The sequence below is a fragment of the Notamacropus eugenii genome, chromosome 1 (genome assembly GCF_028372415.1).
Source record: "Notamacropus eugenii isolate mMacEug1 chromosome 1, mMacEug1.pri_v2, whole genome shotgun sequence".
Taxonomy (NCBI): domain Eukaryota; kingdom Metazoa; phylum Chordata; class Mammalia; order Diprotodontia; family Macropodidae; genus Notamacropus; species Notamacropus eugenii.
Genome location: NC_092872.1, coordinates 699025582 through 699052081, shown reverse-complemented (window position 1 = coordinate 699052081; position 26500 = coordinate 699025582). Strand labels below are relative to the sequence as shown.

The window sequence follows — 26500 nt, the reverse complement described above, 5'->3', positions numbered from 1 at the left end:
CTTTTTCACATAAAAGAAAAAGCTCCCATTGGCTAAATTTTTTTCACGCCTGAACCTGCTCTACCAACTCTGACCTCAGAACTACCTCATAAGTCTGTTATCAAGAAAATACTTTGTAAACCTTCAAGTGCTATAGAAATAGGAGTTACCCTGGAGTGTTAGACTGTAAACTACACAAAACACACTTAGTAAGGGTTAAGAAAAGAGAAAGAGGAATGAATGTTGGAGGCCTCAGGATAGGCTTCCCAAAGGATGCTGGGCTTGAGTTAGGACTTGAAAGATGGGGCAAGAATTGCATAAGGGTGGAGCAGGAAGAAAAGACAGTGGGGTACAAGGAGCCAAATCAAACCGTTCAGGGGAAAGGGAAGTAAAGCATGTCTCTCTAACTCTACGCAAGCTGCTTATAGACAGAGAAATCAAGGAGTGGAGTGGGGACAGCTATGGGGACAGGGATTCAGTCATGGTCCAGTCAGACTATGGCAGAAAAAGGTCCTCTATTCTCAGTTGGCTGTGCCTGACACTAGGGGTGGCCTTACACATTGACTAAGCAGATGGGTCTATCTCTTTGGAGTGAGCTCAAGGTTATCTCCAGCCTGATGAGGCCCAAATCTCTGTTTTAGTTATTCCTTAATTTGACTATAACCTCTAGTTCTTCTGTCTCATTGTCTTAACTCATACTTCACCTCTACTTAACCCATTCACCATCATCTCCAATTATTCTACTTCTCCCAGCTCTCCTAGGTATGTTTTCTTATCTGTGTATGGATTATAAGCCTGCCACAGAATATAAATTGCTTGAGATCAGGGGCCACTTTATTATGTTACTGTATTCCTAGAATCTACCAGAGGGACTGACATACAAATGCCCATGGCCTCTACCAGAAAACAAAGTCCCCTCTTCCATAAACAGAGATGAGGCTTTAACTGAAGCTGGTGTATGGTATGGTCGTTGTCCTTTGTTCTCAAAGAGGACCAAAATGACATCTCTATGATAAAGTCAAGCTTCAGTGTGTCTGACTGTGGCTGATCAGACCAATACAAGCTCAGAATGCTCTACCACAGATAGAACATTTAGGGTGGAAGCTACTCTCTGGGAAAGGTATCACTGGTTTAAATTCACCCAGAAACAGAAAGAATTGATATTTGGGATTTTTTTTTGGTTTAGGGAATAGGGAGAGAGAGTGAGTTGGAAAGAGAGAGAGAGAAAGAAATAGAGAGAGAGAGAAAGAGACATATATATATATATATGGAGAGAGAGAGAGAGAGAGAGAGAGAGAGAGAGAGAGAGATATGCTAAGGGAGGGGGTAAAATCAGGGGGGAAGAGGATTCTGGGAACCTCAGTCTTGGTCTCCGTGACCACTTTGTTGTGGCTCAGCCCTGTCTGGGACTCTGAGGCAGTTGGAACTGCTGAATGCCCATTTACTGTGGCCCGCTGATGAGGCTGTACTTGCCTGTGGCCTTGCCATGAGGCACCAGTCAGGAAACACCAACCTAAGCAGCTTTTCTTTCCAGGCCAACATTCTCTTGTTCCCACTGCCACATTTGCTATTTTTCCACAGCCCACATATTTCTCAGCTGCCTGCTCCTCCTCCCTTCCTAGCCTCAAAAAATTCCCCCAGGACCCTCACTGATTGTTCCCCAAACAGTGGGTTTGACATGACACACTAATGAGTCATGAAGACCAAAGCCCCCTTATCTTTCCTCTCCTTCATTATCATCTTTTCATGGCACTATCATTGGGTGAGTCTCCCACGCTTCAAGCCCTGAGCTATACTTCTCCTATATCTTTCACATTCCAATTGCCAAGTTGGGTGGATTCTTTCTCTGCAACGTCTTTCCCATCTACACCTTCCTTTTAACATGACCCAAATTCAGGGCCTTATCATCTTGCGCCTGGACTATTAAAATAGCCTTTGGTCTCAACCCCTTCCAAACCAATCCAAGAAGAGCACTGGTTCATGGAATCAGAGGACCTGGTTTCAAATCCCACCTCTGATCCTTGCTAGCTATGTGACCTTGGCCAAGTCCCTTAACCATGCTGAGTCTCAGTTTCCACATCTGTAAAATGAGCAGGAAGTGGACTCATTGACCTCTGGGGTCCTTTAAAGCTCTAGATCTAGGATAATGTCAATGTTAAGACAATAAATATTTATTAAGTACTATATGTAAGACCACTATGCTAGGAACTGAGGATGCCACAACAAAATGAGAAAAAAAGAATCCATCTTGCACATCACCACCAAGTTAAACTTCTTGAAATGTGGCTCTTTCCAAAGTTCTCAAAGAGTGTTAATGTGTCTCCATGACTTTCAAATCCAACCCTAGACACACTTACTATCTGTGTGACCCTGGACAGTCAGTTCACTTCTGTTTGCCTCAGTTTCCTCATCTGAAAAAGGATAATAATGACACCTATCTCTCAGGGTTGTCATGAGGACCAAGTGAGCTAATAATTGTAAAGTGCTTTGCAAACCTTAAAGCACCTTAAAAATACTGTTATTATTATTAACTATATAAATTTGTGATTGTTGTTGAACCATTTTTCAGTTGTGTCTGACTCTTTGTGACCCCATTTGGAGTTTTCTTGGCAAAGATACTGGAAGGGTTTGCCATTTCCTTCTCCAGCTCATTTTACAGATGAGGAAACTGAAGCAAACAGGTCACATAGTAAGTATCTGAGGCCAGATTTGAACTTGAGTCTTCCTAACTCCAGGCCCAGCACTCTGTTCACTGTGCCACCTAGCTGCCCAAGTATATAAGTTACCAACTCTTGGACCCTGCCATTCCAGATTCTCTGTAGCCTGATCCCAACAACATTTCCTGCCACCCCCTATAAGGCCTTCAACCAGTCAGATTACTAAACCTCCAGCATGTGTTCCATGTGCCCCTCCTCCTATGCCTTGATCAATTCTCTCCCTGTATTTATGTCTTCTCCTCCTTTGAGGCCCAGGTCATCTCTCCATGTACTCTCTGACACCTTCACAGATCCCCTCTCTCACTTTCTGAGGCTCTTACTTGGCTCTGCTCATACACTGATTTGTTCTATCAGATATTTTATCAGTGGTTGGATCATAGAGCTAAAGAGAGCCCAAGAACTTAGTCTAACAAAACCCTCTCATTTCTCCCAAGAAGGAAACTAATTTGTTCATGGTCAGAGCTGAGATTCAAACCTAGATCCTCTGACTGACTAATCCTTTCCTATACATACATCAACAGGGAGTTGATCAATCAATTAATCAATCAACTGTCTGTGTTCGTCCTTCGTTTTTGAAGAAGGCCATGACGTCAGAGAGATGATGACATGACTTGCACTTGACTTTATTTTGAGTGAGGGAGGGCTGTGCAAGGAATCAGTCAATAAGCATCCGTTAAATACCTACTAAGTGCTGGGTGTACAAAAACAAACAAAAATAATAATAGTTACTATTTTCATAATACTTTTAGGTCTGCAAAGTACCTAATAAATATAATCTTATTTGATCCTCACAACAACCCCGAAAGGTAGGTGCTATTATTATCTCCATTTTACAGATGAGGAAACTGAGGCACAAAGTGGTTAGGTGATTTGCCCAGCCAGAAAGCATTTTGGTGAGTCTGGATTTGACCTCAGATCTTCCTGACTCTGGACTCTATCCACTGCCCTCTGGAAGTTTATGATCTATCAGCTTGATGAACTGACAGGTAATAAATTTTGCTTGAGACTTTGGATTGCATCCTCCTGTGGAAGGTGTGGACCTAACTACAGACAAGTGGTTGAAAGGACCGAGGTGTAACAACTGAGATGCTCAGCAGTGTCTCAGAGGACATCTCCTTAAGTCTCATCCACTGAGGATCAATTCATTGCCTTGGGTTATTATGGGTTGGAGCTACCACTTTGGGCAGGAGCTACAGAACTGGAGAGGTTTAGTTATAGAGGCAACTCTCATCTCAGAGACGATTTGGATGGAGCACCCCTTGAATACTTAATTGCCATAGTTGATAGAGAGTGGATTTCTGCCATTATACTTACTGCCTGGGTGAGCTTGGGCAGGCTAATTTTTCAGTGACCCATACAATTCTTTAAAACCGTAAGTTGAAGAGAAATTGCCAACTTGTATTAGTAGAGAGGATTTCTCTACCTGGGAGTTTCCTGTACAGATGACATCGCAGGTTTGGTATAAAAAGAAAAATCAGAACTTGGGGTTCTGGGCTATGGGTTATGTGTCCTGTTTCCCCTAATTGTGTTCTTGCAGGCAGGGAGTTAATCATCTCTAGTGTGGCAGGGACCCATAGCACCTCAAAATCATGAGCACATTAAGAATGGGGATTATTCTGCACCTCTGACTTCACTGGTTTAGGGAACTCTCAAGTGAGGAAATTCCATTTACCAATGCAGATTGCCACCTTGCTCAGCAATTCATAGACTTCAAAAATTGTCTGGAGTGCTGAGGGGTTAGATAACTTGCTCAAGGTAACATAACCAGTGTGTGGCAGAGGCAAGATTTGCACCCAGGTCTTCCTGGCTCTGAGGCTGGATCTCGAGACCCACTAGGTGTTTAAATATTAGGTAAACTATGAATTACAAGGGAAATTTTAGCAGCATTAGGATCTTGGACAATGGAAAGAACAGAAATTTGGACCCACCTTCTTTCTTCATTCCTGCTCTAAAACATTTCCTCAATCGACAATACCTGCATTGATTCCTCTTGTCTTTGTCAATTACACATTGTCTGTTAAACCTGAAGGGAAAGAGGAGGAGAAAGTTATTGATTTTTTCTGAGGGAGCTTTTCCAGGTGGGGTAACCTGTTTTCTGAGATCCCTTTCCTCACAACCACAGTTATTGGGAAGCTTGCCTGGTTACTGGGGTCAGAGACTTTAGATTCCCATTGCCCAGAGACTTATAATTGCTATTAATTATTCCCATTTTATAAATAAGAAAATTGAGACAGGCACAGGTTTTTGAACTTGGGTCTTCCAAATTCTAAGTCCTATGCTCTTTCTACTGGGTTCTAAGAGTACATTTCCTTTATGTTGTATACACTTGTAATTCAATTGAATTCAACCATCATTTATTGAGTGCTTACTATTTTCAAAAGAATCAACATGGCGCACCAGATGAAATGACAGACTTCAAGTCAAGAAGACTCAAGTTCTGGTCATGTCTTTGATACATAGTAGCTGTGGGACCATGGGCAAGCCCCACCTTCTCTGAGCCTCATACAACTCTCTAAGACTATAGGACTTACCCTTGACAAGACCAAGATATATTGACACACTGTGCTAAGTACTGGAGGGGGAGGAGGTGGGACCTAAAGAGACCCACACTACTCTCAGGGGTCTTAACATTCTACTGGGGGTGTGTGCTTGTGTGCTGGAACACGTGTGCATATGCATGTGTGTGCATACATGCACATTTAAACAGATAAACACATACATGATAATTTGAGGAGGGAGAGAACCCTAGTGAACAAAGGATTTTGGTAGGTGATGGTGTTGAGTTGGATCTGAAAGAAGCTAAGGATTTTAAGTAGTAAGTGTGAATCCTTTTCAGGAACTGTAGGGTGGTCAAAGGAGAATAAGACAGAAGTGATGTGGAGTGAACCCTAGACCCAGAGTCAAGAGTTCTGAGTTCAAGTCCTGGTTCTGATGTTGACTTGTATGATCTTAGACTGGTCACTTCCTTCACTGAGTCCCTGTTTCTTTCTCTTTCAAATGAAGCTGGACCTACAATATGCCAGACATTAGGTGTCCAAAGGCAAAAGTGATAGTCCTTGTTCTCAAGGAGATCACATTCTTTTGGAGTCGCTTTGAGGGGGAAATAAATGTGTCAATACATTTATTATATTATATATATGTATATTATACTATTATAGAATTATATTATATTGTATATTATAAACTCTATTCAAGGTCAAAAAAATCTTAGAAGGGTGGGAGGCAAGAAAGGCCTTAGAGAAGGTGTTACTTGAACTGAGTATTAAAGGAAACTAAGGTTTCTAAAAGTAAGGAGGGAGGGTATTCCAGGCATGAGGGATAGTGAATGCAAAGACATTGAGGTGGGAGATGGGGGAATACATAAGGAATTGTTAAGAAAGCCAATTTGGCTGGACTGTGGGGTATGATAAAGTGAATGTTATGTTATGCAAAAGGAAAGATCAACTCAGATTGGGAAGAACTTTGAATGTCCAAATAGAGATGTTTATATTTTATCCTAGAAGAGTCATTACAACTTATTGAGCAGGCAGCCAGGTAGGCAAGTAGATAGGGCACTGAGCCTGGCATGGGGAAGACCTGATTTCAAATCCTGACTTAAACACTTCCTTGATGTGTGATATTGAACAAATCACTTTTGTGACTCCGTTTCCTCATCTGTACAATGGAGATAATAATAGATCTACCTCCCACCCTTTGAATTGTGGTGCCAGAGAATACTTTAGAGAGTGCCTTGGACAGCAAGGACATAAAAACAGACAATATTTAAAGAAATTAATTCAGGCTACTCACTGGAAAGACAAATACTGAAACCAAACTTAAATACTTTGGCCACATGATGAAAAGATAGAACTCATTGGAAAAGACCTCAATGTTGGGCAAGACTGAAGGCAAATGGAGAAGGGGACGGCAGAGGATTAGGTGATAGATAGTGTCATAGATGCAACAAATAATGAGCATGGTTAGACTTCCAGGAAATAGTGGAGGACAGATAATGGAGGAATTGGTGTACTATGGTCCATGGGGTCATGAAGGTTGGACATAACTGAATGAATGAAGAACCAGCCTCCCAGAGTTGTTGAGAGGATAAAATGAGATAATATTTGTAAATTACCGTGTCTTAGATCATCATATGAATATGATGATGATGATGATTGATGATGTGGTGACATGGTCAGACCTGTGCTTTAGGAAAATCACTGGCAGTTGTGAGGACAATGAATTAAAAAAGGGGACAGACTTAAGATAGGGAGACCACTTAAGAGACTCTTTCCATATAGCAAGCCCAGGCAAGAGGTGATGAGTACCTGAACCAGACTGATGGCTGTGTGAGTGTACGTAGAAGGGGATGAGTGTGAGAGATGCTACAGAGGTAAAATGGTCAAGATTTGGTGAATGATTAGAAATATGGAAAGAAGAAGAGAGAGGAGGCAAGTATGACACCAAGCATGTGAACCAGGAAGAATGGTGATGTTCCCAATAGTAACATAGAGGTTAAGAAGAGACGTTCATTCTTTAAAATGGGGGAGGGGAAGGCATTGACTCTACAGACTCTGACTTTGGTATGAGGTAGAACCTAAAAGAGCAGCTTATGGGGGCAACTCTGGAAACCATGAAAGAGTCACCATATGCAAAATTTGCCTCCAGAAGCAAAACAATCCCAAAATACATGACAGTATTCCTTTGTCTTGATTATATTCAAGAAATTATTTATTTCCAAGTAACAAAACTTTCTTTTCTGTCCCTGGCTATATTCTTCATACTGCAATAGACATGTAAAGCAAAGTTGACCATGTTCAAAATGCAGACGTATGCCAACAGTCTGCAAAACGGAGAGCCCTCTGCTAGTTCTGACCACATTAAGAATGGCACCGTTGTATGCCAGGAACTCCCAGGACCTATTAGAAATAAATGATGTTATACCTTCAGCATGGTTAGAGGACTGTTCTCAGTTTCATAAAGACCTGTGTTCAAATTTTACCTCTAACACATATGGGTAGTGAGACCCTGGGCAAGAAACTTAACCTCTCAGTGCCCCCAGCCAGCCCTCTAAACTGCAGGCAAGGTGCTGGTTTACATTAGAAAAGGTGGTTTCTACACTGATGAAATCACATATCAAGACCCTCCCCCAAATGTCTGCATCATTTCTCTGTCTTGCTAAGGTTACTCAGGATGATGGCTTTTATTAATGGTTTGTTATCTGATAAATAACCTCCAAAATTATGCCCAACCTGAAATGTCCAAGAGGAGATCTCTGATCCAACATATATTTATTATCAGAAGATCACAGGGTTGGAACTAGAAGGGACATCAGAGGCCATCTAATTTTTTATATTTATCCAGCCCCCTTATTTTATAGAGTAGGAAACAAAGATTCAAAGAGGCATATCCAGCCCCAGTCTCTACCCTGAGTTTCAGATCCACTTTTGGTCTACTCAACTAAATCTACTGGATATTTCAAATTGGAAATCCCAGAAACATCTTAAACTCAACATGTCTAAAATGAAACTGATCAACTTCTCCCCTACCCAAACCCTTCCTTTCTTCTAAATTTCCTTATTACTATTGAAGGCAATCACCATTCTTCCAACACCCCAGATCCCCAACTTCAGTGCTATCCTGGACTTCTCATAATCCCTCACCCCTCATCTTCAGTCAGTTGCCAAATCTTGCTGTTTATACCTTCACAATATCCTATCTTTTTTTTGTCACTTTCACAGCTACCACGTTAGTTTAAGCCACCATCCTTGTCCTTGGGCTTCCTGTCTCAAGTCTCTCCCCAGTTCAGTCCTTTCCATACTCTGCTGTCTAATAATTTACCTAAAGAATAGCTCTCATCATTCTACTCCCTTACTCAGTCAACTCCATTGGTTTCCTATTATCTCCATAATAAACTGTAATCTCCTCTAACTAGATTTTGAAGTATTACACAATGAGGCCCCTACATATTTATTTTTTCCAGCTTCATTGGTCATTATTCTCCTTCTTGGACTCTGTGATCCAGACAAATCCTGATCATCATACACAACCCTAATCCCCCACCTCTAAGCCTTTGCACTAGCTTTCCTACATGCCCAGAATTCCTTCATTCTGTTCACTTTATACAGTTTATCTTTCCTTTTCAAGCTTCCCTTCCAGCTTAAGCACCATTTTCTGTATGAAGCCTTTCCTATTCTCCTCAATTGCTGATGCCATCTCTCCCAAACTATCTTGTGTTAAGCTATTTTGTTTATATCTGTATTAACTTTGTTTCTATGCTATATGTATGTATATATACATTACACACACACATGCACACACACACATATGTCTCCCTCATTAGAATGTCAGTTCCTTGTGAGTAGGGATTGTTTCATTCTTTATACATGTATCCCCTAGCAGAGTATCTGCTAGGGCACACAGTAGGTGCTTAATAATTGTTGATTGATTGCCCACAGTCATACAAGTGGTAAATTATCAGAGGTAGAATTTGATGCTAGTTTTTTCTGACTCTGAGTTCCATACTTATCCACTACATCATGCTGCTTGTTAAATACTTACTATGTGCTACGGGCTAGGGTCACAAAGACAAAATGAATGACAGTCCTTTCCCACAACAAACTTACATTATATTGAAGTGATACCATTTTTAGTTGGGTCCAACTCTTTGTGACCCCTTTTGGGGTTTTCTTGACAAAGATATTGGAGTGGTTTGCCATTTCCTTCTCTAGCTCATTTTATAGGTGAGGAAACTGAGACAAACAGGGTTAAGTGACTTGCCCAAGGTCACATAGCTAGTAAGTATCTGAGGCCAGATTTGAACCCAAGTCTTCAGACTCTAGGCCTGGCACTCTATCCACTATGCCAGTGAATAGCCTGATTTAATTCCTTTAAGTATTGATTGATTTGATCTCCTTGCTCTTAAAACTCTTCCCCAAACAATTGTAAAGTGTTAGTTGTTTGGTGCTCAGCTTTCTTTATAATCCAACTCTCACAGCTATACATCGCTACTGGAAAAACCATAACTTTGACTATATGGACCTTTGTCAGCAAGGTGATGTCTCTGCTTTTTAGTATGCTGTCCAGATTTGCCATAGCTTTCCTTGGACGGAACAAGTGTGTTTTAATTTCATGTCTACGGTCTCCATCTGCAGTAATCTTTGAACCTAAGAATATAAAATCTGACACTGCTTCCTTTTCTCCTCCCTCAATTTGCCAGGAAGTGATGGGACCACTTGCCAAGATCCTAGTTGGTTTTTTTTAATGTTTAGCTTCAAGCCAGCTTTTATATTCTCCTATTTTACTTTTAACAAGAGGTTCCTTAATTCCTCTTTATTTTCTGATGTCAGAGTGATTTCATCTGCATATTTAAGATTGTTGATCTTTCTCCCAGAAACCTTAATTCCAGCTTTTGATTCACTCAGCCTGGCATTTCACATGATGTGCTCTGCATGTAAGTTAAATAAATAGGGAGACAACGTACAGCCTTGCCATACTTGTTTCTCAAGCTTAAACCAATCAGTTTGTTCCATGTTCAGTTCTTGACCCACATACAAGTTCCTCAGGAGACAAATAAGATGATCCGGTACTCCCATCTCTTTAAGGACTTGCCACATTTTGTTGTGATGCACACAGTCAAAGGCTTTAGTGTGGTCAATGAAGCAGAAGTAGATGTTTTTTTCTGGAATTCCCTTGCTTTCTCCATAATCCAGAAAATGTTGGCAATTTGGTCTCTAGTTCCTCTGCCTCTTTGAAAACCAGCCTGTTCTTCTGGTAGTTTTCAGTTCAAATAATGTGGAAGCCTGGCTTGCAAGATCTTAAGCATAACTTTGCTGGAATGTGAAATGAGTGCAATTGTTTGGTGATTTGAATATTCTTTGATGTTGCCCTTCTTTAGGAGTGGGGCATAAACTGATCCTTTGAACCACTTTTGTGTTTTCCAAATTTGCTGGCATATTGAGTGCAGCACTTTGAGAACATAATCTTTAAGGTTTTAAATAGCTCAGTTGGGATTCCTCCTTCCCTCCACCCCACTAGCCTTGTTGTTAGCAATGCTTCCTAGGATTTACTCGACATTCATGTGCCACAATTTGTTTAGCTGTAGGATTTGTGTGTTAGTAGCTAGTAGTGTATTGAGGTGTCCACAACAAATTCGAAGATCCATAAATAAGTTTTCTACTTAGGGAGGCAGTGAAATATGAAGAGGGCAATGACTCTGAGGTCAGAGGATTCCTGCCCCTTACTACCTATGTGACTTTATATATCATTTAGCCTCTCTGGGTATCAAATTTTTCATCTATAAAATAAAGATATTGGACTCTGAAGTTCTTTTTAGCTTTAGTTCTATGATCCTATGAACTAGACTGGGCAAGTAGGACCTGTTATTTACTATTTTTCTGTCCTCTACAATACTTAGCACAGAGCATGTTGACTTAATAGCTGTTGGTTGATTGATTAAAATAAATCATGGTTAGATTTATTTACAAAGCCATCCAGATGACTTCTCTGGGTTCTTAGCTTGTTCTGAATTGGATAAGGAAACCTAAACCCCTGGCATTAAGTAAGTGAGTCCAGACATGTCACCAACTGTTTCATTCATCCATCTTCTCATTCACTTCTTCTACAAGCACTATTGGGGCACCTGATGTGTGCCAGTATGCTATGGGAATATAAAGAAGGATAAAACATGGTTCTCACCTTTAAGTAGCCTACAGTTAGCAGGCACAGACAAAAATTATCAATTTACTCTGGGCAACATATCCTTGCCATTATAGGTTGGCAAGCCAGTCTAGTTGAAACAGAAAGGCCACTTGAAGGAAAGACTATCATGTGCCAAGCATATCAGATGCCCATCACAACCTTGACAACTATCTCTTCTCAAATCCTAATGGACCCTGAAACCCAGAGCCTTGGGACTAGTAGTGTCCCTCCAAATCACCAGACCTATTTCTAGCCCAATTCCGCAGTCATCATTGATGGGAGAAATCATTGTGGAGAAGGGCCCATCTTCCTCATCAGTACCAGAAGCAACTACTATCCATCTGTCCCCAACAGGCAAATAAGCAGAGGAGCCCTGGGAGTGGCAGCACACCATTAATGCCCATTCCTGTGGCCCCAGACCACCAATCCTTCTTCCAGATCAGCCCTCATGACCATCACCTAGGGAAGAAACTTTTGTAGAGAGGGGGTCAGCTGTGCCTGCTCACTGCCAACTTAACTGTCACTCATGTGGCAGGCAAGCCAGGCAAGCTGAAGCAGCTGGGCACATTCAAGGGGAGATAGGAGGCAGTACATGCTAGGCATGTCCAACAGCCATCACCACCTTGACCACCAACTCCCCTTCGACCCTGATGGAGACAGTCTAGGACTTGAGCCCAGGAGCCTTGTAAATGACAATACTTCCAGTCCAGTGCCCATTATCAACATCCTGGGAAGCAATCTCTATGGCAACGTAGCCTAGCAACTGCTGCAGATATTCCAGCCTCAGCTACCAAAGATCCAAAAAGGAGAATTCTTGCCCCACCTCCTCTCCAAGTCCTTGCATTGTCAAATGGCTCAACAGCAGAAACTGATATCATTTTTATCAGTGAAAATGACATTGAAGAAGAGCCATTACCATCTGCCTTGTCCCTGCAGTCTAAGGACCATGAGACTTTTCCATCTGACTTGCAGCGGAAACCTTCCATGTATATTATCTCCTTCATCAAAAATGTGAGCTACTTGAGACCAAGGATTGTCTTATTTTTCAATTTGTATCCCCAGCTCTTAGTACACTCTTTTGTACATAGTAAGTGCTTTGTTCATGCATTCATTCATGAATGGACAAACTCTTTGGTTTCTGTGGCACTATGAACCCAGCCCAAATAGTTAAGCAAACTCTTTGGTTAGTCCTGTTTCCTAAAGGAGGAAACAGATTGTTTGTTAAGAAAAGTCATTCTTCAAGGCAAACCTGTGATTCATCTTGCCAGTCCCCTCCTGCCTGGTCAGCTAGACAGAGGAGTTTACATTTCACTACAAAGCCAATAGGGAGATAATTGATTGAGCAGGGGACTCATATGATGAGGGCTGTGAATAAGGAAAACTGGTAGCAGTGCATGAGATGGATTGGAGTGGGGAGAAATCTGAGGCGGGGAGACTGATTAGAAAGCAGCTATCACAACTGAAGAGGGAGATAACAAAAGCCTGAAGAAAAATGGGAGCTATGTAAGCTGAGAGAAGGGATAGCATGTGAAGGCAGAAATGACAAATTTTGGTAACTGATTGTAGAGAACTGGAAGTGTGGGAGATGGGGGAGGGGGAAATTGTAGGTAGTAGATTTTAACACGTCAGTCAGCAAGCATTTATTAAGTACTTACTATGGGCCAGACACTGTATTAAGAGCTGGGAATTCAAAGAAAGGCAAATGTGTGGTCCTTGCCCTCAGAAATGTTAATTTTAGTTGTTTAGAATTTTAATTTTAGTTATTTCATAGTTCACTTATAATTTAATTTTGGTTATTTTATAGGTCATCTTAATTTTAGTTATTTAGTAAATTTAATTTTAGTTCAATTAAAGGAAGAACTTGCTATCAGGATTATAAAGTTGTTTCAAAAGAGGCTAGAAAACTGTCTGCCTGCACAGCTCCTGTACCTGTGGGATCAGATAGCTTCTGAGATCCTTTACAACTTGAAGAGCCATGATGTTATTATTAGTACCTGCAAGAATAAACGTGGTTCTTGCGGACACTCCTGCGGAAGAATCCTTTGCACCCATCACAGCTGGACGCACCGTAGTGTTTGCCTGTAGCACGATCCCCACAGATGGAACAGAGGGAATTAATTCCATTAGTCACCAAGCTGGCCTGGTTGGATTCTGGTGATGTGGCCTCTGGGGGACCTAGGCCTGAGTCTTTGTGTCCTTTAAAATGAATAAGGAGGAAGAAGAAAGAGGAGAAAATAAAATTCAGATAACAGCAGCTTTATCTTTAGGTCCTGTTTACCCACTTAGGCTTTGTTCCTTATAAATAACACTGCCTCTCTTCTCCTATTCCAGTTAACTCTTCAAAGAAGTAACCTTAGAATCCTGGAGTTTCCTGAGAGTAAACTCCAAAAGTTAATGCAGCTTGTGCATGCTGGTAAATCATCTTTTCAACACAGAGACCTGATTGAACTACTAGCCTTCTCCCAAACCTTCAATGGCTCCCTATTGTAACAAGAATTAAGTCCAATTGTACATCATGACTAAGTTATAATATTATAAATTGTTTATGTTCAGATAGCTTTGTCATGGTACTGAATCTTGACTCTTCTCAGGCCCTCTTTTTTTTCTTTGGGCTTAGTTGGTTCCCTCACTTGCATTCACTTTGATAGGTAGGGATAGTGTCCTAGAAGGTTGATTACTCTACTACAACTCCCAGGATGCTAGGGGTAATCCAAGTGTGTATGCAGAGAGGAAACATTTCTGCTTCTAATAGCTGCTGAACCCTCATTGATGTAGCCCCCATTTGGATAAAATCAGTCACAGTGACACCATTTCTCTTAAACATGAAACATTTACTTAACAATAAGGCAAAAGCAGAAATTATCACAACCTTTACCCAATGGGAGATAAGAGCAGAAATAATCATAACATTTACTCAATAGAAGGTAAGAACAGGAATAATTAAGACATAAAAGTATACTCGGAAACCTGGATCATACTCTCTCATCATTGCACACAGTGTCCATGGGAGGGCTGGTTCATAAATTTACAGATATCTAACAGGGAGGTAGTGAATAGGTAAACCCATTTGCCAGGGGGCAATTTACAAGTCTGGATTGTGGTACTTGATCTTTTATGATTCATCAGAGAACAATTTGTACCTAGTGTTGCCTGCTAGGCAAATCTGTTCCTCTGCTGTTAACTCCCTGAGTAAAACTGATTTTCTGCAGTTCTTAGGCTGCTGAATAGGTAAAAAACCAAAACAAAATAAGAACTCTTTTAGCACACAGCCACCCTTGGCAGAGTGCTGAGAAAATCTTATGCTTTTTCTGAGCAAGAGTTTCTCCCTCTCAAGTTATAGTAGCAACTGGGCCATCCAGCCTTTTTTCCAGTCATTTTTTTCCAATAGCAGGAAATTCTCCTTTGTCCAATCAGGTTTTAGAAAAAAAAGGCTTCTTCTTATAGCAAGATAGATTCAAAACCTGTCCTTCCTGTTCTGTTTCTTCCTCTCAAACTGTCAAGGGCAGTAGAAGGTCACAGACCCTCTGGAGAGGTTTCCCTCTCTGGATGCCTCCTGTTCTCAGTCCCTTCTCCTCTCCTTACTCTACTTACTCATCTATAAAATGGAGTTAGTGGTAGAGGCAACCTTGATTTATCTCTTCCTTTGGTGATTATGATTTGCATACTCATCTCTGAGAGTTCTGAAGAGCCCAATGGTCTAGTACCACATGTGGTCACAGACATGCTGACACTAATAGGATTTTCTATTGCCCAACAGGCTCAGTGTGTCCCCTGCACAGTGACCTCTGGGCTTCTGTGACAGAAGAGTCAGTCAGTGCCTGCTATAGCATGAGAAAGAAGCAGAGAAGCCTGGCTTCTCTCCCTTAAGGGTTAAACCTTTTTTTTCTTTTTATTTACAGACCAGCAGTCTTAGAAAGTTCCCTATATGGCAATGGTCAGGGGCTCCTCTGCCTGGGCATAAGAGAGTCTGGAGCCTTCTCCCAAAAAGTGAAAAGTTCAGTTTCTTACTTGTTCCACTGACTGACTGTCCCAGTGGACTGACCTGACCTGTTGTCTGGGTGCCGCCTTGGGCAGACCCTCTGTTGGCATGGAGGCTTCTGTTCTAATAAAGCACAGATAAATGTCCATTCAGGAAAAACAGCCCAGCTCTTGTGGCTCAAAGAAACCTGCCAACCAAACTGTGCCACAAAAACTCACTTTTCTTCTCCCACAAAAATGGGGAAAAGCCAAAATTCACAGCTTTAATTTTAGCTCCCAAATTGCCTGCACACCTCTCCCAATTGCCGGGAACTGGAGAGATGTGGTCCAACATCTGGTAAAGGTGATGGCAGGGAGGCTTCCACTGGCCTGAATGGTCTTTAAAGAACCCACCCAAGCAGAGGGCTCTTCAGTCTCTGTTGCTTTAACAATTCAATTAAACAAATACTTTTTTATTAAACGACTCTAGACGGTGTGCCATAGTGGAGAGGTGGAGTAGGGAAGACCTGAGTTCAAGTTCTGCCAATAACTCATACTGACTGCAGCCCCCTCGGCAAGTCATTTTGTCTTTTGGTTCTGTAGGTAAGTCTCCAAAACTAATCTGCCAGGGATCAATACTAACTTGTATTGATCAAGGGAGTTTCTTCATCCGCAAGTTCCCTATAATGAAATAGTCCTGGGAGAGTACCTTTCCCAGCTTATTTGTACAAGGCAAAGAGGTGGCCAAAGATTGATAAGTCAAGAGCTGGTCCCTGAGTTAAAGATGCGGTTCAGCTCATCCCTCTGATGCACACTGGCTCGGTGACCATGGGCAAGTTTCTTAACTTCCTACTTCTCTAGGTAACTTTCTAAGACAGGTGCCACTTATCTGCCACAGGGACAAGAGTTTCCTCATCAGGAGTTCCCTCCATGCTGGGAATCACTGATTCAGTCTTCTATGCCTGCTCCCAATGGCCTCCATTTGGGAGATGAATTCAGGCTGACTACTCTTCATCCCCCCTCCTCGCTGAGCTTCTCACTCCCAGGAGTTGGACATCTTGACTCACTTGCCTTCCTATGCCACAACTTCCCTTTTTTCAGGCTCCCTTTTATGTGTTGGCTCCAAGAAGGCAGGGATTACCTTCCTTTTGGCTTATATCCCTGGTGCTTAGCACAGAGACTGGCATACAGTGAGTGCCTAATAAATGCATGTTGCCTACCCATGAGGCACTGTGCTTGGTGCAGGAGCTACAGAGATGAGCAAGGTCTAGTGGTGGCTTAGTATTGGAGATTCCTGGTCCAAATCTCAGCCTGCTTTGACCTTGGATAAATTATTTCTCTTCTGTAGGCCTGAGTTACCAATGAGGGGATTAAATGAGATGAATTCTAAGATCCCTTCTGGTTCTGCCATTCTTTGATTTTATAACATAGTCCTTATCTTTAAGAAGCTTACAATCTGACAGGCAGCCACATAAGCATGCTGTTTGTCCAATCACAATAGTGAAAAATATACCTCTCTGTTCCTTCACCAATTAAATTCAACAAATACTTATTAAGCTATCATATTAACCCCAGTGGTAGATATCAGGTCAGTCAGTCAGCCAATAAGCATTTAAGTCCCTCTCATATACTAGACACTGTGTTAAGCACTGAGGGATGCAAAGAAAGACCCAAGATGATTCCTCCCTTGAGGAGTTCACAGTCTAATGGGGGCACACAATATTCATAACTGGGAAGACAAAGATGAAAAATAATTACAAGATATTCCACTGTACTGGAGGGAAAATGACATGCATATGCATTAAGTATGGTACAAAGTAAAAGATAATGTAGGCAAAGGAGAGATAAAAAAATCTGAGGAGGGAGAGAACACTTTCATTTCCATGTGTGGGTATTTGCGTGGTGGTGACAGGCAATGCTTCCTAGAGGAAGTGGCACCTGGCTTGGACCTTGAAGGAAGAAGAGTTCTATAAGAGTGAGTATATTCTAGGCATGGATAATGTCTCGCATAAACTTAGGATACGACAGGATGAGTTTGACTGGAACAAAGCTGAAAAGGTAGTTTAGACCAAAATCTTGAAGGACTTAAAAAAACAGGCTAAGGAGTTTATATTTTATTTATTCTTTAGAGGAAAAAAAAATGATCCTTTAAGAAAAAGGGAGCCAGTGAAGGTTCAGCAGTCATAGAGCTGAAGAGGCCCTTAGGAGCCATCTAGTTCAACATCTCCATTTTATAGATCAGAAACCTGAGACCCAGTGAGGTTAAGTGATTGACTCTAGATCTCATAACTAGTAAATGTCAGGCCTAGACTCAGGTCTCCTTACTCCTATCCCAGGGCTCTTTCCATGGTGCTCCTTAACCCTTTTCTTACCCAAAGTTAGAGAATTTTCCTGTGGGAATGCATTGCCAATTGTATCATTCAAATGGAGGAGAAATGAAGATTTGTCCAAGACCCAGTTTTTCTGGACTACATCTAGGTCATGGAATGAGGGTTACCTGCATGTAACTGTTGCCAGCTGTTTTTCCTAGAAGAGGATTCCATTTAAAATGCAAAGCCCTACCCAGATTGTTTCCCCAGTCTCCCATTGCTTTCCGTTCCTTCAAAGACACTCTGTCAAACAGAAGCCGCAGGGTGGGGGAGGGGTCATTGGGGGTAGAGGTGGCCTGACCTTAACTTCAAAACAAAATCTATTAGGAAATTTCCAAGAGAGACCCTTCTTTTCCCTCCCCTTTAGCCATCCCCTCCTCCAACCTGCCTGAAATCCAAAGCCAAACAGTGCTTGGCCCAGAGAGGAGAGTCAGACTTTAAGCTCAAAGAATGTTGTTTTCCTAGCCAAACCCAAAGGGCCCAGAGAGCAGGGGATGCTAGACAAAGGGAACTTGGTTTCAAATTTTATTTTGGCTTGTGAAATGTAGGCTGTCATCACAAACCTGGGGAAGCGCTTTAAAATGCTGACTTACTTTGATAATGGCCATTTAAATGCTCTCTTGAAAGATGGTTTCACCCCTTCTTCCCCCTTAAACAAGAGCTGGTTCCTGCCACTTTGAAAGTTCTTTGAGTAGCACAGGATTTCTGCTGGGGTAATTGGGTCAAGGGTTTTGAAACAGGTATGCTCCTACCAGGTCTGAGCAAACAGAATGAATCTTGGCTGCTCTTTTGTGTGGCAAGTGGTCTCCCCAAATATGGCAGCTTTTTGAAATATACACTGAAGTAAGATGTATGGTTTGAAAAACCAAGCCTGTTTCATTTATAGCACTGCTCCTTTAAAAGTGAAAAGACACATGCTGAAGACTAGGCTTTTCTACTTATTGGATAAGTCTGTTGAGATGTGGGAGTGGAATACAGTTCTACTTCTCACTGGTTTAGTGCCTGAGCCCCCATTAGTGTGCTTCCTATTTACACAAAGTCAGTCACATTGACACCATTGACCCTTAAACATGCAACATTTACTTAACGATAAGACAAAGACTTATCATAACCTTTACCCAATAGAGGGTAGGAACAAGAATAATCACAACATTTACTCAAGAGAAGGAAAAAGCAGGATTAATCAAAATATAACAGTGCAGCCATAAGCCTAGGTGACACTCTCTCACCAATGCACACAAAGACCTTTGTGACCCTCTGGTCCAATTCCATCATTTTGTAGATGAGGAAACTGAGACCCAGGGAGGGGAAGGCACTTTCCCAAGGTCACATGTAGCAAGTGGCAGAATTGATATTTGACTTCACACCCTCTGATTCTAAACCTCATCTAAACATCATACCACTAGTCCAAGTTCAAAGAAGTAGTGAGGAGAATTGGCATTAGAATCCAGGTCTCCTGATACCACATTAAGTTCTCCATCCACTCTGCCTCTCAGTTGGCTTCTCTGAGACCCTGAGCAAATCACATCTCTCTGAGCTTCTATTTGTTAAAAGTAAAAATGGAAATAATAATCCCTGTTCTCTTTGTTTCATAGAACTGACCCAAGAATCAAATGAGGTAATGGTCATAGAGATATTTTGTAAGCATTCTAAGTGCTTTCAAGATACTATACAAATATGTTTTCCTAGAGTGCTTTGTCTGGGTTTGTCTTTTTACCCTATGATATTCTATCCCACACTACACTTATATGGGTAAAAGTCATATCCTCTCCTATTAGACTATAAAGCTCCTAGAAAGCAGGGACTATATAATTTTTTTATCATTACATCTTTAGCACACAGCATGGTGTCTTATGCAAAGTAAGCACCTATTAAAAGTTTGTTAAACTAAATTGAACCAACAACTTTTCTTCTCCCAGGACCTCTCTTTAGGGAAAATTGGAATTAATATACTGTGTGAACAATCCTATGCCAGGAAGGGTGTATATAGGAACCCAAGGCTATTTCTAAGGTATTCCAACTGGGGCAAATAATACAAATACCTTTCTAACATTTGTATCCAAGGGAATTTGGTTAAAATTTTTAAAAATGTTAGATCTAAAAGAACCCTTAGTTCAACTTCCCCTCATTTCATAGAGGGTAGAACTGAGTTCTAGAAATAATCTGCCTAAAGTTTTTATAGGAAATTAACATCAGAGCCTAGCTGGAACAGGTATCTTGACTTCAAATTTGGTCTGTTTTCCATTATTCCACACAGCTTTCTCAGTTCTGACTTAATCATTTTGTTAAGAGCCAGCCCTGAAGGAATAGAATGTATGCTCCTAAAATTACTTCTCTTAATAGTTTACCCAGTTAAGTTGGGGAGTCAGCTGAGATCAGGCAGCTGTGATCAAAACCCAGTAATTTATTTTGGGTAAGGTCACTAGATGTCACACATTTGACATGAGATAGGGATTTTGATAGCCAGTTCCTCTTTGGGGATCTCTCCTCCCCTCTGCTTTCAGTTTCACACTGGAACTCATTCCACACAAAGACAAAATGTGGAAGCCAGGAAAGCCCTTAGTGATCGTCTAGTTCAATCTTCTCAACTTACAGATGAGAAAGCCAGAATAAAGTGATTTAGGGCAGCTTGGTGACACAGAGGATAGAGTGCCAGGCCTGGAGTCAGGAAGACCTGAGCTTAAATCTGGTCTCAGAAACCAGATGTGTGGCTCTGGGCAAATCATTTAATCCTGTTTGCCTCAGTTTCCTCAGCTGTGAAATAAACTGAAGAAAGGAATGGCTAAACAATTCCAGTGTCTTTGCCAAAACAAACAAACAAACAAAAAACCAAAATTGGATCATGAAGAGTTGGAAACACCTGAACACCACCACTGCTGTTCTCTTTTCCCCTGTTTTCTTTCTCCCTACCATTTCTTCTCCTTTCTCCCTATTCTCTGAAAGTCCCATTTCCTTGACAAATTAATCCTGAAAAGTTCTTTACTCGTGGTACAGGGAATTGAATTGTTGAACTTGGGAGTCTAAATGCTGATAGCTAGCATTTGTATATAGCACTTTAAGATTTCCGGAACAATTTATTATTACTATCTCATTTTATTTTCACAACAACTCTACTGTTTTTTACAAATGAAGAGACTGAGGCTGATAGAAATTAGATGACATGCCCAGACTCACACAGCTGGAAAGAGTTTGGATTTGAATCCAAATCTTCCTGAGGCCAGATCTAGTGCTGATCCACTTATCCACCTAGCCTCTGTTCAAGTCCAGGGACATTCCTCTGCAAATTGTGAGACTCTCAGCAAGTCCCACCATCTACCTGAAACTGAACTTCCTCCTTGTAAAAATAACACTTTCACTCCCTCATCAGATTGTTTTAATGGAAATAGTTTGCAAAATGCAAAGCTAACTAGAAATGGGCCTGATCCCATGATCACTGGGGCTGGTCCTTCAACCTGTCCCATCTCCCTCCATCAGCCTCCTGTACCCACCATTTTCTTTTTTAATGTAAAATACCCAGTTTCGTTATTTAAATTCTTCAAAGACATAAAACGATTCTAACAGTCATCATTTTGAGAATTCCATCCCCGTCTCTCAAAATCTCAGGAGAAAGATAAGCGGATGTACCATTTGGGTTTTTGAGACCTATTTGTTACAACAGCTTGAAATTCTAAAATTCATTTTTTAGATGAATGAATGTAGGGAAAATAAAAGCTTATAAGAAGCGACTAGGTAGTACAGTAGGTGCTGGATAGGGAGTCAGGAAGACAAGTTCAAATTCTGCCTCAGACACTTACTTACAGGTTGTTTGACCTCCCCTAACCCTGATTCCTTATCTGTAAAATGGGGATAATAATAGCACTTCTTCACCTACTTCCTAGGGTTGTTGTGAGGATCAAATGAAATCATATGTATATATATTATGAAAATGGGTACACACACACACATATACGTATATATGTATACACATTATGAAATAACCCTTGGAGATATGTAATCTGCGCATGTCTGCATGGAGTTCTGCAAATCTTAAGGTGCTATATAAATATTAGCTATTTGTTACTTTGCATTTCTTATCTGTACACAGGATAGAATGGAAGCTTTTTGGGCAGTGTTTCATTTTCGTCTTTGTATCACTAGCACCCAGCACAGTACCTGGAAAATAGGAGGAGCCTGTAAATACTTGCCACTTGATTAATTATGTTAATGTTGGTCAGTGGAACAGTCTACCTATCTTTACTGTGATGTATCCCTTGGCCTAATGGAAAGGGAAGTACCAGGGAAGTGTACTTTTCAAGATTTGCCCCTGTGCTTCTCTCTACCTCCTCCTACCAAAGCTGGAAGAGCAGGGGGACCTTGGGTGCAAAGGGAGAGCTAGTCAGAAGATCAAAACCTGATTTAAGCTAGAATAATCACACAATTCTAAAAGTTAATTTTAAAAGAAATTTGAAAGCCAATGGAATCCCAAGCTCTTCCTTGGGAAGAAGGCTCAGACAACCTGTGTAACTCAGGGAGCTCACCCTGCTCTCTTGTAGATCCCCTGTCCTTAATGACCTAAGCATCAGCGTATCCAGTCTGGAACACTGACCTGGCAGTTGTTCCATCTGAGGACTAGCCTGGATAGGTCTGACGCTGACCATGTTACCACAGGGCAAATCACTTCCACTCTCTGAGCCCCAGCTCCCTCATCTATAAAATGGAGTCAGTGAGTCCTGCCTTCCTGCTTCCCAGGGATGTTGTTGGGATCCCATTCAATAAACATTTATTGAGTGCCTGCTATATACAAGGCAAACAAAGATAAAATGAGATCATGAATGGTCTCATTATAAAGGGCTCTATGAGATACCATAGCCAGAAAGATTATCTAGAGTTCTTACCCCATTTTGTGTTATGGACCCCTTTGGTGGTCTGGTGAAGCTTATGGACCCCTTCTCAAAAGAGCATTTTTATAAATACATAGAATGACAAAGAAAATCAATTATATTGAAATACAGTTCTCATCATGTTTTTAAAAACAAGTTCTTGAGCCTCAGGTTTAAAAAACCTTAATCTATTCTATCCCAACTCTTTCATTTTACAAAGGAGGAAGCAGAGCTAGAGAGGGGAAGTTACTTGTCTAAGGTCATACAACTCCAGTGCAGCAGAGACCATATATCCTGACTCCATACTGGAAAGGTGAAGGAGATTAGACAATATTGTTGACTGAAGGAGACCTTCATGGCTTTATAGCAGATCCCCATAAAATGGCCCTGCCTCTATCCACTTATAGTTCTTCTGTTTGCAAACAGAACCAGTGCTGTGGCCTCACTTAAAATATCAAATGATGTAATTATAGGGTTCTTGAAAGTTACTTACAATGTTGAATATTAAGGGGCAAGAGATCTGGCTTCCATGTTCTGACTCCCCTTTCTATTATACCAGTCCATTAACCAGTCAATAATAAACATTAATGAAGCACTTACTATGAGACACTGGCACAGGACCGCTCAGTATGGCATGTCCACATCAGAGAGGGTGCTGTGCTCTATGAGCAAAGCAGAACTGAAACAGCACAAAGGAAACATAAGATGTGCAGATTTGGAGTATCCCCCACAAATGTTCACACGGACTATCCGGGCCCAATCTGTGGTAGAGCATTCAGCACTCATCTTGGTCTGCTTAGCCACAGTGGGACACATTGAAACTTAACTTTATGATGGTGATGTCATTATGATCCTCTTCGAGAACAAAGGACAACAACCAACCAACTGTGTACCAGGCAATGTGCCAAGCACCAGGGCTACAAAGAAAAGCCAAAGACTTAAGGATGAACTAACAGTGCAGGCTTCAGTCAGACGGCAGAGAGAGGTTAACTTGTGGGGATCCTTACTAGTATACAGCTTGTTAGTGAGAGAGCCCAGACCTTAATGCAACTTTTGGACTCCTAATCCGAGTCTTTTCCTCTACCCTTTTCCCCAGAAGATGGTCCTTTGGTCTGCTTGCCACATCTAGGTCCTCTACTTCGTGCTCCCCTTTCCCATCCCCCAAAAGGGGAATTTGCAAGTAGAGAACTCACCTCACGTCCGTGCTCTGGGAAGACTGAACTACCTTTGTCACCTTTGGGAAGTCACTCTTCTTTTCATTCCCCTCTTCTGTGAACCAAGAGGGCTGGACTAGATCAGAGTCTGATCCCAATGTTGTCCAACCAAATTAAAATATAATTAGGAAATATTTAACCAAATAAATTAAAAACATAATAGAACACAGATAATGTTAATATGTGTTTTTCTAAGTCAATATGAGACCACAGGGATATTTATGTAAAACTTAGTGACCCTGTTCCTACTTAATCCCTGCTTGAGTTTGACACCACTGAACTCTGTTGTGTCTAAGGTCCCTTCCAGGGCTGACATTCCATGAAAAGCTAATGATGCTCTGCAAGGTCCCAGGAAACATTGTTCTGGCTTTTACAGGGGCAATTACAAAGTGGCTACATACCGCAGATGCCAGCACATCTGGATGAGGAGCCCAGAGTACAGCTAATCATCTAGAGATCTGGACCAGAGAATGTCAAACAGCTGGCCACTCAGTTGCATTCCCTACATCTCCTTGCATCTCCCCTGGGTGACATCTGGCCCTGTATCTACTGATTCAGCTGGTGACCTCTCAATGGGTGAAGAGGGGGGAGGAGGGAGCTGGTGGCCACAGAGGATTTAAGGAATGTCAGGCAGTCCTAAGACCCTGGCAGTGGGACCCATGGAAAGTTCTTTTTTTAAAATGTTAGACAAAGATTTACTTTGACTGAAGGGAGACCTTCATGGCTTTATAGCAGATCCCCATAAAATGGCCCTGCCTCTATCCACTTATAGTACTTGTGTTTGCAAACAGAACCAGTGCTGTGGCCTCACTTAAAATATCAAATGATGTAATTACAGGGTTCTTGGAAGTTACTTATAATTAGGTGGATTATAGGTTATGCCAGCCAGGAGTTCTAAAGAGCCATTACTGGGGGGTGGCTATGAAGGAGGGTTACAGGCTCTCCCGTTTTAAAGGTAGGAGACATGGAGAGGGAGGAGAAATATTTGTCCAGTCATGGTTTATCCATATTGGTATGAGTTGGGGACTCAGTTTTCCAACCTAAGTGAATTTTCAAGAGAGCTGTAGCTTACCCTCTTAAAATGCTTTCTTTTAAAACAGTCACTTTCTATGGAATTCTATCAAAAATATACCTCATTTTCTTCTTGAATGGAGGACTGAAATCTCCTCTGAAGTGGCAACTCAGGCACTGAACATATTTTCTTAACGTCTCATCATTGAGAATGATTATACTGCATAGTAATACAGCTCTAAACTGCTGCCTCCTGGTGGTACCCCCATTAGGTGGTGGTTGTTGCTTTTAACACAAGACCTGTTAGCATCAGACCTTCAGTTAAAGTCAAGAAGGCCTGGAGTCCCTGGTGTCAGGAATAAAGAGCATGAGCTTTATGACAACTGTTTTGAGTGAACCCTCCTAGACTTCCTTGTCCCTGGAGGGTTGGGGTTGCCCAAATATGACCATATAGAGTAGAAAACATCTGAAGACGGTCCTTCATTGCTTTAACCAGATCCCTGCTAAAGTGACCTTGTCTCTATCCACACCTATTCATTCATCTTAGTGCTTCAGGTATCCAGCCTCTGAAAATTTAAAGAAGGGAAACGAGGACAATCCTAACTGACAGAAATGGTGACAGCAAAATCCAACCTCAAATTACACAGAGGGTCAATACGATCACCGTGAACTGATTGATGGGAAATATTATCTCTCCCTGCTTTACCAAAAAGGAACCAAGGCAGAGTCTGTCTAAATGACTCCATGTAGCTTTTGATAGCTCCAATACGTCAGTTCATCATTGGGATTTCTCCCAGTTCCCATCTACTCATTGTTAAGGAACCAGCACGATGATGCCTGGTTTTCGCTTTTATTTTGTTTGCTTTTTCTCCTTCCTCCTACGGAGAAATAGAATAGGATTTCAAGCAGCAAAGGACCTTAGAGATCAGTTATTCAACCTCTTCATTTTACAATGGAAAAAACTGAAGAACAGAAGGGTTTCATGACTTGCTGAAGGTCATACAAATGATCAAGTAATTTACCTCTAGATTGCCTTACTCCAAATTCAATTTTTTTCAATTACTTTTTTTCCATTAACAAGTCTTTGCTAATCTTTTCTTCCCACCTCCCTCCCCTATTGAAAAGGAAATGAAAAAGACAAAACTTGTGTAACAAATATACGTAGTTCAACTACTGATGGTCTTTTAGTAAGCAAGATCATACTCTGGGGGCAGTGGATAAACTGAGCACATCAAGATTATAGAGTCATAGATCTAGAATGGAAAGAGACATACATCATCTAGTACAACTTTTGATGGAGGGTCTGCAGAGATGAAGTGACAAGTAGTAAGTAACAGGGGCACAATTCCAACCCAATTCAATTTAATAAATATTTCAAGCCTCTGACTTCAGGTCTAATGGTCTTTTCAGTAAACCATGTTGACTGGAGTCACAAGGTAGGTCCAGAAACTCGGAAAGTCATTGTTAGAAGGTATGGCACTCAGGGGCAGGCTAGAATGTTGGTAGAAAATCTCAGCATTGTTAGAAAGGGTCCCAAACTGGAAGTTCAAAGAGCTGAGTCTGAATCTCAGTTCTGCCTCTAATTACCTGTGTAACCTTGGAAAAGTCAAGTCCCCTGCTCTGGGCTTCCATTTCCTCATCTGTAAAATGAGGCAGTTGGGCTACACAGGACATCCTCTCAGGTCCTTTCCTGCTCTGTTATTCTATGAATCTACCAT

The 26500-nt window shown here is 41.4% G+C and overlaps 1 protein-coding gene across 1 annotated transcript in view; it reads right to left on the bottom strand.

The window, feature by feature from the left end:
• LOC140521306 (hepatocyte nuclear factor 4-beta-like) overlaps positions 1 to 26500 on the bottom strand; it is a 68617-nt gene that overhangs the window by 38030 nt on the left and 4087 nt on the right. The window contains exons 2-3 of the mRNA XM_072636220.1: positions 13367 to 13568; positions 4625 to 4719 (exon numbers count right to left, since the gene is read on the bottom strand). Coding sequence (XP_072492321.1) covers positions 4625 to 4719; positions 13367 to 13568 — 297 coding nt within the window. The remainder of the gene's footprint in view (positions 1 to 4624; positions 4720 to 13366; positions 13569 to 26500) is intronic.